At 40.5% G+C, this 15501-nt stretch overlaps 3 protein-coding genes and 1 long non-coding RNA gene across 10 annotated transcripts in view; 1 reads left to right on the top strand and 3 right to left on the bottom strand.

Annotated features, from left to right (window-relative positions):
- The window catches only part of LOC114644987 (erythroid membrane-associated protein-like), a 49191-nt gene extending 36220 nt beyond the window's left edge, over positions 1-12971 (bottom strand). Inside the window, exons 1-3 of one of the 2 annotated variants that reach the window (XM_051926442.1) lie at positions 12675-12929; positions 10471-10542; positions 9764-10096 (exon numbers count right to left, since the gene is read on the bottom strand). In XM_051926442.1, the coding sequence (XP_051782402.1) occupies positions 9764-10096; positions 10471-10540 (403 nt within the window). In that variant the 5' untranslated portion in view covers positions 10541-10542; positions 12675-12929. Of the gene's footprint in view, positions 1-9763; positions 10097-10470; positions 10543-12674 lie in introns of both variants that reach the window. The other variant, XM_051926444.1, reaches the window with a different exon arrangement.
- The window catches only part of LOC114641399 (butyrophilin subfamily 1 member A1-like), a 228293-nt gene that overhangs the window by 36308 nt on the left and 176484 nt on the right, over positions 1-15501 (bottom strand). The window lies entirely within an intron of this gene.
- The window catches only part of LOC127527484 (uncharacterized), a 183252-nt gene that overhangs the window by 7354 nt on the left and 160397 nt on the right, over positions 1-15501 (top strand). The gene's annotated exons all lie outside the window — the stretch shown is intronic.
- Positions 1-15501, bottom strand: part of LOC114641400 (butyrophilin subfamily 1 member A1-like) — a 142805-nt gene that overhangs the window by 8707 nt on the left and 118597 nt on the right. The gene's annotated exons all lie outside the window — the stretch shown is intronic.

Here is a 15501-nt window from a genome sequence, read left to right as displayed (position 1 = left end):
AACTGACCTGGCTAGGGGGAGAGGACACGGAAAATTCTTTGGAGGTCGAGGGCGAGGGCACAGAAGAGGACACGGGTTCCATTTATCAAACCCTAATACATGTAATCCTTTCGCTCAGATGCCTAACCCTTCGGAGCAGACGCCAGCGTCATATGCCTGTTACGGCTGCGGTGAACTTGGACATTTCAGACGCAACTGCCCACACAAGCGCCTCCGTCACCCTCTCTCCCTGAGCCTAATGACATTCCTTGGTCCTAAGAATTATCAGGGACCCCAGCCACTTTTTCCAGTTTCCTTTGCTTACTCGTCATGCTGAAACTGATCTTTTATTGACTTTAATGGCAAAGAAACTGCCTTTGAAATGGACACAGGAGCCACGCGCTGAAGGAGGTTCCTTCTTCAACAGATACAGTAAAAGTGCTTACTGCCTCGGGACAGCCTCATATTTTGCTGGTCTAAAACCTCTTCAATTACAGCTCAGCACTAACAGTTTCATTATTGACTTGTTGCTTTCTGTTAAATCATTTGTGCTGGGATGGGATCTTATGACTTAATTGTCAGTCTCAATTTCTTTAACTGAACAAGGATCTTTGCTGCTCCATTCCTAAGCTCCTGTGCCAAAACTTCACACCCCAAGCCCTCTTTTGCAGCCTGGACCCTGAACATATCCCCGCACACCTTCCTCTTGAAAGCCCTTCATTCTTTCCCCTCATGCCTATTTTCCTCACTTACAAGTCCCGGACACCCTGCCTTGTACTGCCCAGTATTTCCCTACTGAAGTGGACACACCTTGGTTAGAATCTTTTCTTTCCTCCAGCACATGCCCTGAAACTTTGCACATTCCATGTATTTTTGTTGTCTACTAAAGCAGTTGCATTTAGTACATTCTGATCTCGTGAGGCGAGGAGCTATTATACCAATTACATACTCTCCAGTCAACTCCCCCATTTTACCTGTAAAAAAGGCTGACAGTTCATGGCGTTTTGTTCAAGACCTACGACAAGTTAACTCTGCGGTTTTTCCTAGAACACCTATTGTTCCTAATCCTTCCACTATTCTTTCCACGATACCCCTGTCTGCCCAGTACTTCTCTGTTATTGACCTTGCTAACGCTTTCTTTTCCATTCCCGTGCACCCTGATTCTCAATTCTAGTTTGCTTTTCCCTTTCATAACCGCCGATGGACCTGGACCGTCATGCCTCAGGAATATCCTGAAGCCCCTTGTGTTTATGGCCAAGCTCTTGTTCAAATTTAGAAGGCTTTTGGCTGGATAAAGATAGTATATTGATACAGTATGTGGATGATATAATGCTGTGTAGTACTACTGAAAAGAAAAAAAAAAAAAGGAAGAAAAAAAATGCACATGACACTCAGAAAATTGCTATTGTTTTTAGGAGAAAAAATGGCCATAAAAAGGTGTCGAAAGAAAGAGAGAAAAAAAAAAACTGCAGTTAGTTCAAGCTATCGTTAAATATTTAGGTCATGACATTTCTTGCGATACAAGAGCTCTCTCTAGCGGTCGTTTAACCATCATTCAAAACCTTCCAAGACCGGTCACAAAACAACAGGTTAAGTCAGCATATTTCTCTGTGGCTGCATAGCTTTTGATGGGAATGTTTTCTTGTTATGGAGTTGTGCTGTGTGTTTCCCGAAATGGATTGTCTTTGTTTGTCGCTGGCACTTGGGTCGCCATGGAAATTAGTGTTTCCTTGTTGTCGCTAACCTGGTTCCGCCACGGACTTTTTCATGATCTGGAAGCTAGCATGTATAGCACCACAGTAGGATGAATTCCTAATTTAAAAGTAGTACCAGCTTGCAACCTGAGAAGTTGTTTGCTTGTAAGTTTTTCAGGAGGAGCACAGCCTTTCCAAAATCTAGCTAACACTGCCATCTGGCTGCATGCAGTGGAATAGCAGGCTGACAAGGCTCTATGTGATTTAAAAAAAAATGCACTACTCTCCTTGACTATATTTCTCGTCCATTCACTCTGTTCATGGACAGAAAAGGGGGATTAATGAATGCAGTTCTATGAATGAATGCAGTTTTAACGCAACTACATGCAGACAAACAAAGGCCAATAGCCTATTTTTCGAAAAAGTTGGATCCTGTAGCTACAGCTCTCCCACCTTGCCTTAGGGCTGTGGCTGCTACAACTGAAGCTGTACTGGCTAGTACGGATATTAGTGCTCATGAGCCCCCTAACAGTAAAGGTACCTCACGCCGTTCATTCTATTTTAGTACAGGCTAAGACCTCACATCTCACAACTGCAAGAGCAATACACTATCAAAATGTACTCTGTACTTTGTCAAATGTCACCATTGAAAGATGCTCTACCTTAAATCCAGCCACTCTTCTTCCAACTGAAGAGGAAGGGGAGCCCCACAACTGTCATGACGAAATAACTAAGGTTATAAAACCTACGATTGGAAAATGGAACACCCTCGACCAGCTATGCAGTAGTGAAAGGTGGCCACCTGCTGGAAGCAAACCGAATTCCATCAAATTTAAGCGCGCAGGCAGCTGAATTAATAGCTATCACCCGAGCATGTCAGTTGCCCGAAGGGAAAATTATAACAATTTATACGGATTCCAGATATGCCTTTGGAGTCTGCCATGATCATGGAGCCTTATGGAAATTAAGAGAAGAGGATTTAAGACCAGCGCTGGCAAACTGATCCAACATCAAAAACTGATTGAATCCCTCTTAGAAGCTATAACTAAACCATCAAAGTTAGCAATCATTAAATGTCAAGCTCACATAGGAAAACAAGATCCTGTCAGGAAACGAATTAGCTGATCACTTTGCTAAACAGGCTGTATATAATGACACACCAATCTCTTTATTCCAACAGAGAAATAACCAGGACCCTGATAATCAACTTGTTTCTTTACAGACAGAGAAAAGAGAAAATGGTCCAAAGAAGGGTCCCTCTCTGATGGAGTCTGGACCCATAGGCAAACTAACAAACCTTTCCTCCCAAAGGCTTCTTTCCCAAGTATGGCAAAAATCGCTTATGGCCTAGACCATGCTGGAAAGGATGCCATGATTCAAGATGTTGAAAAACACTGGGAAGCTGTAGGCTTCTCTACATATGCAGAGCAGTTCTGCAGGCACTGTGCATTATGTCAAAAGTCTAATGTAGGAAAGGGCACCCAGGTAAGTCCAGGTAAGTCCCACCGTTACACCTAATCCAATGGGTCCGTTTGAACACCTCCAAATGGATTTCATTGAACTAACTCCGTCTAAAGGTTACCGTTATTGTCTAGTAATTGTTGATGTGTTCTCCCGATGGGTAGAACTTTTTCCTTCTAAACACGCTGATGCCAAAACTGTAGCCAAAGCTTTAACCAAAGAAATTATTCCTAGGTGGGGCATACCACAGAAATTACAAACTGATAATGGCACTCATTTTGTGAATTCCGTTATAAATGAATTAACCACCTGGCTCCAGATAAATGTGCATCATTATTGCAAATACCACCCCCAGAGTGGAGGCATTGTGGAACGGTGCAATGGCACCCTAAAATCTAAATTAGCAAAAATCTGTGAGCAGACAAATTTATTCTGGCCGGACACTTTGCCTCTGGCCTTAATGGGATTGAGGGGAAGAACACACCGGCAATTAGGACTGTCGCTGTTTGAAATTCTGACCGGACGACCCATGGTCATGGTCATGGGCATGGTTATGGGAACTGTTAACCTGCATACTGTGGACAATGATCTTCTCTATTGTCTTACAGGTCTCCGAGCTTCTCTGAAAGAAGTCCACGAGCAGGTTAACCAGGCCTGGAGGACTAATCTTCCATCTAAAGACACGCCGATTCCCTTAGGCACTTGGATCCTCGTCCGTGACACTCGGAGGAAACATTGGCATCAGCCGAGGTGGAGAGGACCGTTCCAAGTTCTTCTGTCCACACCACATGCAGTGAAAGTGGAAGGATTGCCCGTCTGGATTCACGCCTCACATTGCAAGAGATGGCACCCTTGATTGCTGTGCTACTATGCTTTTCTTTTCCCTTGTCTACTGCCCTGGTCACCTTGACTTTCCCGTTAGGAATCACCACATCAGTGCAGGTTGATTTCTGCTCTATTATCAACTGTGGGACTGGTCGACAAGCCCAGTGGACCTGGTCTGACAAATACGTGTGTATGACTGTTACGAAGTATTATTGGGGAAGTAACTGCGACAACTGGCAATGGGTTTTTGCTAACACTGGAACTGAGGACTGGGGTTATCAACCCTTTGAGGCCCAAAAATACGGTTTGAAAAATCGGTTTTCTGTCATAAAAGGACATGCCACTCATGAATGTGCTGACAACCATTGTAACACCTTGATCATCACTTTGAAGAACCCCTCTTTACATGACTCAGGAACCTATATATTAGGGGCATATGTATCTGGAACAGACCCTTTAGGGAGATTTCTAATTAAGATTGACAATCTGTGCAGTAGATTCAAATTACTTGATATTCTTCCCCCTGTGTGGACTGGCACATGCGCATTAACCCAACTTGTTATGCCTTTCCGTCTCCTCCCTCTGAATTCTCCTCGCGTGTTGTCCACCTCTCTGTTGACCCCTCCACATTCACTCTTCACGGCCCTGGCGTTTACTTTGATTCCATTGGTGTCCCTCGCAGAGTCCCTGATAAATTTAAAGCACGAGATCAAGTTGCTGCCGGATTTGAGTCTATCTTTCCCCAAGTTACAATAAATAAAAATGTAGATTGGATTAATTACTTATATTATCACCAACAGCGTTTTCTAAATTTTACTAAAGAGGCTGTTGAAGGGATACATGAGCAGCTTGATAGAACATCCCTTATAACTTGGCACAATCGATTAGCATTAGATATGCTCCTTGCTGAAAAGGGGGGTGTATGTGCTATGTTTGGTGATGCGTGCTGCACTTACATCCCTAATAATACGGCTCCCGATGGATCAATCACCCGTGCTTTGACAGGTTTAACTGCCCTTTCAAATGAATTAGCTACCACTTCTGGCATTTCTAGCCCCTGGGGCTGATGGCTCAGGTCAGTTTTTATTTCACTGGCCGTTGCTTTTATCATTCTGTTGCTTGTGGCCTGCTGTATCGTTCCCCTGATCAGATATCTTGTGTCCCAGTATTTCACGGCCTCCGTGGCCAAAGCTTATATGTTACACGAAGAATGCATGCTTCAAATTTCTTCCTCCTTTTCTTCCACTTCTTCCCCTACTCCTACTCTTTCCCGCGTTACTCCTATGTCACCCATATTTTTGTTGGTTCAAAAAGGGGGAATGTAGAAGAAGAATCCCCAGCACCATGTATTTTGTGTGGTTAGTAAATTAGAATTTTTATAATAACTATTTTGTAACTTGTCAGTGAGAGACGCTTTGGCTTATGAACTAACAAAAATATGTTATTCCAGGGTTCAGGAGAAATAGTGTCCACATGAATAAAATGTAAGCTGTTTCTTGTTTTTCCCTTTCTCAGAGTGAATGTTTCAGGGACGAGGTCACACGGCTGCAGAAAGTACATGTAGTTTATGCAAGGCGTCTCTCCTGTGCTCAGCTTTGAAAACACAGATAATGCTTAGCTCAACAGACATATTGTTTAACTCTACTTAGATGATAAGGATGTTTTTCTGTCTTATTAATCATGAGATGCTGAATTTTAAAAAAACCCTCCTGACTTTTTTACAGGGTTCAAATTGAGCTTTGCGGCAATAAGTTATGCTCTTTGAATCTCTACTTACTGTGACTCCGAATGAATAAAAAAAAGAACTAAAGAAATATTATCTGCCTGCTGTCAGTGTGCCTTTTTCGTCCACACTGTTCACTGGGGTACATCCTAGTGGCCACAATATATATAGCAATATGTCTACTATTTTCGATGAGTGATGTTTTTACTAGTTGTTATAATAAGTTTGTTATAATATTAAGTTTAATGTCACTGTCTCTGTGCAGACATTTTAAATCTGTTTTTCTTTTCTTTGTACATGCCATAGCTGAGCCAGATTTAGTACAAAGGGGCTCAGCATTTAGAATTGCCGGGCCAAGAATAGGACAAGATAGACAAAGACAGCTGGAGGAATGTATAGTCAGCCTAAAGACAAAATAGTATACATCTGTCCTCTGTCAGCACAAAATCTTCTTTCCTTGTTTGGAAATGGACTATTTGCCGATGTGAGGGCCTACATGTGGAGAAGACAGTACATAAAGACTTGGACAGCAGCTAAATACTTTGAAGCTGACAGATGGATGGGTGATATCGTCATTTGTCCTGAAAAGCCTTCCAGCGCAGCGATGAAAGATGGCAGACTGTATACATCAAGATCCCACCTTGGCATTGTCTTTGCCATAGGCTTCCCATCTGTAATGCTGTGTAAATTGTCAGTAAAGAAAGCTAAGCTATTTTCTCTTATGTGATTTTTACCGCCGTATCACTATGGGAGGGATATCGCCTTTTAACATCATATCTATATAGTTTACGGTTACTTAAAACACCACAATTACAAAAGAACTTATTCCAACTAGGGAGCTATATCGCCCCCTAAAGGAACACTAGTGAAGACTTTTTGTTGGCTACAAACCTTGCACCTTTCTTAGTCAGCAAGAAGATCAGATACAACTGAACATGGTGGCACAGAGGTTGGTGCTGCTGCCCACATGAGTCATTGTGTTGAACCTGCATGCTTCTCCAATGTCTGCATTTTTTCCACTGTTTATGCTAAAGATACTAAATAAGTTAAGTACGTTAGTGTGTGTGTGTGTGTGTGTGTGTGTGTGTGAGTCACAGACTGGCACCTCACTAATTGATGGCTACTGTCGTGTTTCTGCTCTCTGCTACTTTAAAACTGGGTTCTAAAAATAGATGAGTGAATTAATTTTAGATGAAAAACTTCAAATAAATAAAACCTGTTTATTTTTTCTTGTTTATTTTGTGTTTCTCCTTCATTCATACAGGAAGCACCAACACAAAGGGGACAAAGAAGACTTCACTGAACGTGGTGGGCCACATTGGCTCAATGCTGACCATTTTCAAATCGTCTCCTCCTCACATTCAGGCTGGCCGGCCTGATCTCCCGTCTGAGAATTTCCTGACCAGTTCACGTTTATTCAGTCACACCAAGGCCTTCACTAATTGAACTGCTCAGATATGCATGGACTCTGAAGACCCCTGAGAAGCCACCTCACCATCACAGGAGACAGATGAGCAGTGGCCAAGTAGAAAGAGGTAAATCAGCACAAGTCGAGACTAAATTAGAGAACAGCAAATTTAGAATTGTACTCACCTATTGAATCATATCTGGTGTTTGTTTCTAGGGAAGACAAAAAAGAATATAAAGATGAATTATTTATAAATAACTTAACCATTTACTGAGCATTCACTCTGTTCTAATGTCGATGTGAGATCTTCTGTCCTCACCTCTCATTCTTCTCCATTGAATGACCAGCAGGGGAGTCACCGCTAAGCAAAGAACCAACAAGACGCAGAAAGCCACCAACCAGCCTGAGATCCCTGGGGAGAAACCTGCAAAATGAGAGGAAGACGTGTGAGTCTGTGAGACAGGAATGAGGTTCAGGTGAGGAAAACACAGAAGAATCCATCAAGTGGGACTCCTTCAGGCTAAGGGCAGCATTATGAGACCCTGCATTTACACCACAGATGATGTGCTCCTGTAGCTGGAGCCTGGGACCAAACACACCTTCACACCCATGTCATCAGCATGTCCATCAGCCCTCTCGTTATCCATCATAAATTATCCAGTATCTCACCTCCATTAATGTCCACTCAATGTCGTTCTCCTCCAGTGTTTGTCTCCTATGTCTTTTAATCTACACGTTTACTTTTCATTTCTTTGAATCACGTGACACAGATATATATGGGGGTCCAGTCCTAGACTGAGTCACAACTGCATTTTCTGTTTTTCTATTTTCACGATGGCCTTGTTTCAAAGTTGCACTGCTAGCCAACTGTACCTGACATTGTAGATTTGTTCACGCGTGTGTGTGGTGATGTGAATTCCTGTATTTCAAAGTTCCAACTCTTATTTTTATTTCATTTCCACTTATGGATCTTTAATGTGCATATGGCACAACGTTTAACACAAAATTAGTTCCTACATTGATTTTCCAGGTAATTAGTAAATGGGAGCCTAGCTTTTTAAGCTGATCTACAAATATGTGTTTTAGTGCCACATTCTGTGTGTAAAAATAAAGTGGCGGTGCTGCTAGTGCCACACTATTAATGACGTACTGTAGATGCCAAGTCCGGCGTGCCAGTCTGGCTTTGGTGCTTTACTTCTCATCAGACAGCTGAACACATTGTACTCCTCCTTCACCAGGAAGACGCTGCTCTGATTTTATTGTGGACTGTGACGTCACGTCTGCCCCATTCATGTCCCTCCAGGTGACTTCTGGTTGGGGGTTCCACTTCTCAGCACTGCACTCCAGTCGGGTCTTCTGGCCTTCAGTGGAGCTCATAGAAATGGAGGGCTGAGCACCTAAAACTAATGAAACACAAAAGAGAAGAAGACAAGTGAAGAGAAGAAGAAACACTTTAACATCAGCTAACATGGCATACGGTTATGAATGAACTGCTGAAATAAAGGAATTTGGTTGTTTTTGTTTGAAGTGTAGACTTTGATTTTATTTTGTGTGACTTGTTTCTGATCATTTTATTTATTGCTTATATTTAATGAAACTTGGCAGAGCGTCAGTTTGCAAATGCTTGGGACCAACTGAGGTAAGTTGGCAGGTTTTGAGACTTTGAGGACATTTCTTTGAATGTCTTCACTCTCATAAATAAAGAGATCAACTATTGAAATATAACTGGCCTGGACCTGAGGAGTTTCTCACCTCAACAGTCCTACAAACCAGAGGAGCAGCACATTTGATCTCTGGATTCCAATTCCTTGGCATGCTGTCTGTGCTGAGAGGCAGGAGCTTTCCATGCTTCTCAGGTGACCTGCTGTCCCACTTGATGTCCCACCTGATGGCATCCAGTGTCAAGTTTTAGCTGGGGTCTTAACCCACTTTAGGTGTAGTTTAACCATCTGTGATCTTTGGTGATTTTTTAAATATTATAATTGTGTATATTTCATTGTTTTTGTCCTTATGTATGTTATGTTTATAATCTTGCTCTGTTTATTACTTACCTGTTATGTTTTAGCATATCTAGTTATACACCTTATCTCCTTTATAGAGTTTCAGGGCTGCAGGACCACCCTGAGATGATGTTTATTTGTATCACACAATGTCACTGATTCAAGATTTTCTCATTTTCTGATGGTATTTTTGTATTTTATTCTGGTTTGTCAACTTTTATTTTACTTCAGTTCTTTGTATATTTTGTATTTGTCTTTATTTAGTGTTTGTTTCCATTGTAAATATATTCCCTGTTGTTTCTTTCTGTGAAGAGATTTGATAAGGAGGATTGTACTACATAAATAAATTGTTTCATTATTATTATTATTTATTATTATTGTGATTATTATTATCTTCCTTATCTCATCATGGGACCCAGTCACTCATATTGGCCGACTTTAACATCACCAGTTAACCCAATTCATATGTCTTTCTATTTGAAAGGAAAATCATAAAACTCAGAAAAAAAGTCAAACCTGATGAGGAGGTAGAAGTGCAAACTCTACACTGACAGCAAGTGTTCATGGGAAGTGGACATGGACTTCATCAGGTAGTAGATCTAGCCACTGAGTCATTGTGCCATCCCATAATACAACTAGAAATATAAATTGTAAATCCCAAATGCACACTGACCTTCAACAGTGAGTGAGACCTGAGTGTCATCATCTCTTTGTCCTGAGTACACATTACACTTGTAGAGATGATCATCAGAAACATGGACATTTCTGATTATTAGAGACACATTGCCATTCTTGAGGTTGTCTATGCTCAGGGATCTTCTTGTGTCACTCTGTAGCCTGATATTGTAATTGGTGTATAACAGCTCTGGTGTCCTGATGTTAGTTGTAAACCAGTTCACTTCAAAGGCCTCAGCATTAAGAGCTGGTGAGAGGGAGGCTGGCAGGACCACATCTTCACCGACATAAGTGACGACGGGCTTAGAAGGACCGACAACGATGAAGCTGTCTGGAAAGGAAAGCACAAGAGTGGAGTGAGGACCAGGATGTGATTTGTAAATTAGAAGAAATGACAAAAGTTCATGAAAACCATGTTGGCCAAATGATAAACGCTTCATTATCATTTCATCTTTCTGACTTCTTGTAGAATAAACTGTCCTTAAATTATTTTTCTAGGTTTAAATTATTGCAAGCCATAAAACAAAAAAACAATTAAATTCTTTCTCTTACTTTTTTTTGACAAAAAAGCTTACAAATAAATAAATATTCTTTGTAAAGAGACATGCTTCTGCTGAACTGTACTATGAAGAGAAATTTCTAAATAAAAAGTACGAAACATCTACCACACCTAAAAATTAACAAAATATAAGCAGCCATCCATACCTGCCCAGGAGATATCTGTGTTGTGTAGAAACAATAAGATAAGAAGAGTCCATCGCATCTGACGGTTCATGGCTGAAACACAAAGAAGAGCTCATTGTACCTGTGAAGTCAGCTCCTCTGACAGACTGGTGTGTAAAACAACTCACAGATCAAACTGCGTCATCTACACTTCACATGACAGGAGCAGAGACCACCATTTATATCATTTGTGTTTACGTGTTAATAACCCAAAGGGCATTAACTGACATTCTTAGTTTGATTTACTTTCTGTGCACTTTGGTGGACATGAAGCTTCTTAACTCGACTCTCAGCTCTTTTATTTTATTATTTTCATCCTCTACCTCATTGATCTTTACAATAAGCGCACTCTCTCATCCCAGTGAACTCACAGTTCTTCACTTATCTAGTTTGGTTTTAATCATTTCTACCACAATGGCACAGAAATGACACTCTGTCATCAAACTGGCAGACATCGTGGCACAGCTGTGGTCTGTCACATTCACCTTTGTCTTATTGTAGCCCCTCAAAACACAACAGCATCAGACTGGCCCACCCAGTGGTCACCAACTGGAGTTTGTTCTCTTCTTCTGTTGTTATTGTTATGGACTGGTGAGTCCTAGAAAGTATGAGATTCACTTTAGAGAGACAACCAGGAGATGAAAGAGGAAAGCAAAGCCATTATGAATGTAGGAGGACATTTCCTAAATAAAGAACCAGAGGCCAGCAGAACAAAAAAAGGGGAAAGACAAAATGTGAGGTGAAATGGAAAAAAGTTCAGAAGCCTAAAAAACAAATGGTGCCTACTTCAGCTCTACGGTATAAGAAGGTATTTGTGAAAGGTATTCCTTTGCTGTATATAACTATAATTTACAAGCTGGACACCATTATTTTATACCAGAAGAACTGTGACATTGAGTGACATGTCACCAGTAGTCATAGAATGGACAATGAAAATCTGCTGTCAACACAACATGGTGGTAATCATGCCAAGAAATGATACAAAATCTCTATATAAAAATGAAAACATTGAGAAAAACAGTATGGACAATAACTAAACCTTTGAAAATGCAAAATTGAGGACTAAATTCAGGTAACAGTTCATTAACTATAAAGATCTACCTTGGGTTGGTTGTCATTTTATTCATGAAAGTCACAGACACTGCAGTTTGCCCAGAAGTGACAATCCTGGATCTTTTAAACGCCTCTTGGAACTCAGACAGGTCTTCAACACTCGACATCTACAGCGTCAGATCACACAGCCGCATCAGACTGGCACAACTGGTTCTCTCTCTTAGTGCTTTCTCTTTCTTATTTAACATTCATTTTTCCACCAATTCAGTTGAGTCTTTTACAGATCACAGAGATGAGATCTCCAGTAAACGCGCTCATCTTTGTTGATTGAATGTAATATTGTTGTTCATTTTACACTGGTTGCTATGCTGTATATGATGTTCATGTTTATTATGTTAGCAATGCCATTTGATACTAAACTTAGGTACAGGACTTCATTAACCAATTCATTAATTTCTCACACATGTACTCCTGATGTGTCTCCACCGCCCACCATTTCATGAAACACAAGACTCTCAGTTGTGCCTGAAGATCCAGTAATCAAACCAACAAGGAGAGCCTGACAGCCCAGTTGTTCCCTTCTTATTTCTACTTTCATCCTAACACACCTTGATGACACCGTAAACTGTCTGCACTTCTGTTTCCCCATTCATGATTATCACCATACAGCACAGTCATATCTCATAATAAGTTCTGAATCATCACACCTACATTTCTAGTAGTGACAATATGCTGGAGACGATCAGTTCTTTTGCTTTTGAATTGAAGGAGCTGGACGAGCCTGTGGTGAAGGAGCTGAGGCTAACCTACATCTGGAAAATCCTGATCAATGTTCATAATGTTCACTAATGTTTGTTGTGGTGGTCTTGACTCGAGTTACTTTTACTGGTGAAAACTCAGGGTGGACAAGCTAATTCATGACAGCACCCTGATTTTATACAAAGACCTTCTGCTCTGCTTATGGCTCCTTCACTAAACACACACTTAATCTGCACGACCTCAATGTAAACTTGTGTAGCATAAGCCAGTTACACGTTACTGAGTGAGCCTCAAAATTAAAATTCCTATCACTCACAACCTAAGGATTCATTTCTAACAGCAATGTAATAAACGTCCATAATGTCTCCACTTACTGCTTTCACTTTGTTTTCTTTCCACTTTCCCCGTTTAGAGCTCACACATCACGAGGATTTGTCCTTCATCAGGGGTCTATGAACTTCATGCATAATGTGTCAGTCTTTCATATTCTTAATGTCTTATAAGTCTGTAGAAGGAGAAGATGGCGTGTAATAAAATAAAAGGAGTAGTATAAAGTGTTCCTCCTCTGATTAATTTCTCTTTCGTTTTTAAACGGCAGCCTGCCAACACTGACACACCTGAGTCTTAAAGTGACAGAAACACATTAAAATAAAATGGCCTGTGATCTGACAATAAGACCTTCAGCTTTTATCAGATCTCATGAGAATTCCATGCTTTTATGATCTTTTTTAGATTGTTTAACAAAGCAGGGAACACACTTATCACCCTTTGTTCAGATTAGAAGCAGACTTGTGGTATGAGGATCACGTCAGCCAAAGTAAGGAAATCAAAATGGAGTCAGGGCATGCACTTGATTTATTTACAGAATAAAATACATTGCTGACCTCCTCAAATGGTGCAAAACAGAAACTCAGGGAATAAGGAAAAAGATGTGGAAGTTACAGTCTGTAATAATTTGATTAAATCCAAAGCCAACAGGATATCTTCAGTGGGCTTCTTCTCAAAACTGGAAGAACAAAAAGTTTTCATGAAATGCAACAAAAAACAAATAAAGTTGTAGAAAGGAGAATCTCACCTCCTGCTGGCGAACAACATCTCAATAAGTGCTGGGTTTGATTTGACGGGACTCACGTCTATGCTGTGAACTCAGAAGCAGTGAAATCAAACAACACTTCCTAGAAAAGCAGATTCCACAGAATGAAGCTCTTTATGACATCTAAAGCAGGAGTTTGTTAGCAGATACAGCTTAGAATTGAGAGGTGGACTGTTACTAAAACTGGAGAACTTCATTGGTAACACTGAGGATGTGTGAGAACATGTAAGCAGTCGTCATCTTTTACACTCGTTCAGTTTCAGTGCTGATATTATTTTAGATTTTTTATTAACTATGAGGTTTCCATTCAGTTAAAGCTCAGTGTGTCCTGTGGTCACATTCTGACTTGCTGGTGTCCTCCATTGCCTTGCAGTAATTCACATGCAGCCTTTATTAGGCATAATAATAATAATAATAATAATAATAATAATAATAATAATAATAATAATAATAATAATAATAATAATACATTTTATCTATATAATACCCTTTCCATGTTCAAGGAGTTTGCTTTTAGAAGTTGCTCTGTAGTTTTGTCTGAAGGTTGACAGTTCTGAAATGTGCCTCATTTTATAATGTCAGACATTTCAGATGCCACCTGCATGAGTGCCTCTCCACTTCAGCACACGTTCTCATCCTTGATATGAAGACCTTGTTGGAAGTTGTTGGAGTTCACTAAAAAATTTTTTAGAAGCATCTTCAATATTTACCAGGAGATGGAGGACACCAAATGGGGCAGAAGAAGAACATGCACAGAATACAAGCAAATGTTCTCAGCTAGAAACAAAACCAAACTGAGTAACTAAACACGAGAACACACCAAGAAATAAAGTCAAAAACAAATGAGGTAGAAAGCACAAAACCCCAAAGTGTCGAGTGGCTTCCCTGAATCAACACTAAGAGCTTTGATCCAACACTGGGATACAGAGATGTGTGCTCTGACATCTTTAATTAGAAAGCAAGAAGACGATGGCCAGTGTTGGGCAGAATACTCTAAAAGAGTATCTAGATACTGAAAATACAGTATTCAATTACTTCAGATTTGTATTCTTATTGAATACTTAAGATGTGTGATTTATTCTGAATACTTCATGAATACTTTTTGAATACTGTCAGGAGTTGATAACTAGCATAGCTCATAAAAATGATATAACAAGTCAAACATATTCACATTAAATTGTGACCTGAAAATGCACTTCAGTCAGTGCCAGTCGAAGCCCATTTGGAGCCCTAGGTGGAGTGGACAGACATGGCCTCTCGTTGTCCATAGCGGGTACTTGATATTATTAGACTCAGAAGACTTGTGGGGGAGTTCCCTTGGTGTCTGAGACATGCACCCCTTCAGTAGCACAAATGATGTCCCCTTCTGTACATATCATGGACTTTAAGGAGCACATACCCCTTGTTGTACAGACTGTGCACACCTTTACATTCATGAATGGCGCCCAGCAGGTCACAGCGCTCACTCAGTACCATCTGAATTCAAGGACCAGCTTCTTGTTATTATCAGGAGCACACGCTCTTAAACTTTATAGATGGCACCCTTCAGATGGCTGTCTATGTTGCCTACTGGACTGACCTGCTCCGACTTCAGTCACACATAAAATAGCAGCTCTATTTTTACTGTTTATCAAAAACAATGGAAAACAACTTTTTCAGGCAATAAAAGATGAATAGTTCAAAAAAAGCGTTGCTTCCTTTCTAAGGTCCATCCTTATAATAAGAACACCTCTGAGTCTGTCAAACTGGGGAGTCATATAACTGATAAAGTTTTATTTAATTATCTTTAATCAGAAATGCTTAACCATTCACTGGTGTTTTATGTTGTGGATTTTAGTTTCTTTTTTTCTTCACATAAAGACTGTCAGAGCTCTCGGCCATGGCTGGGCTATTATATGATCATTGGTTTCAGCAGCACCTTGGTGCTCCACACTTTCTGACTGGTCAGGTTTCTTGACTCCATTGGTGAATCTGGTGGTCAGTTCAGTTACCTCCAAGTTAAATATGAATGTACCCAGAAATCCAGTATCCCTTGGTGGATAATTTCAAGTAAAAGATTATCTTTGATTGTGTAACAGTCTGTAGTACTAGGGTGTTGTACCATGTTA

This window comes from Erpetoichthys calabaricus, chromosome 4 (assembly GCF_900747795.2).
Source record: "Erpetoichthys calabaricus chromosome 4, fErpCal1.3, whole genome shotgun sequence".
Taxonomy (NCBI): Eukaryota; Metazoa; Chordata; class Cladistia; order Polypteriformes; family Polypteridae; genus Erpetoichthys; species Erpetoichthys calabaricus.
Note: the sequence above shows the minus strand (reverse complement) of the source record. Positions and strands in the feature narration are given on the sequence as shown.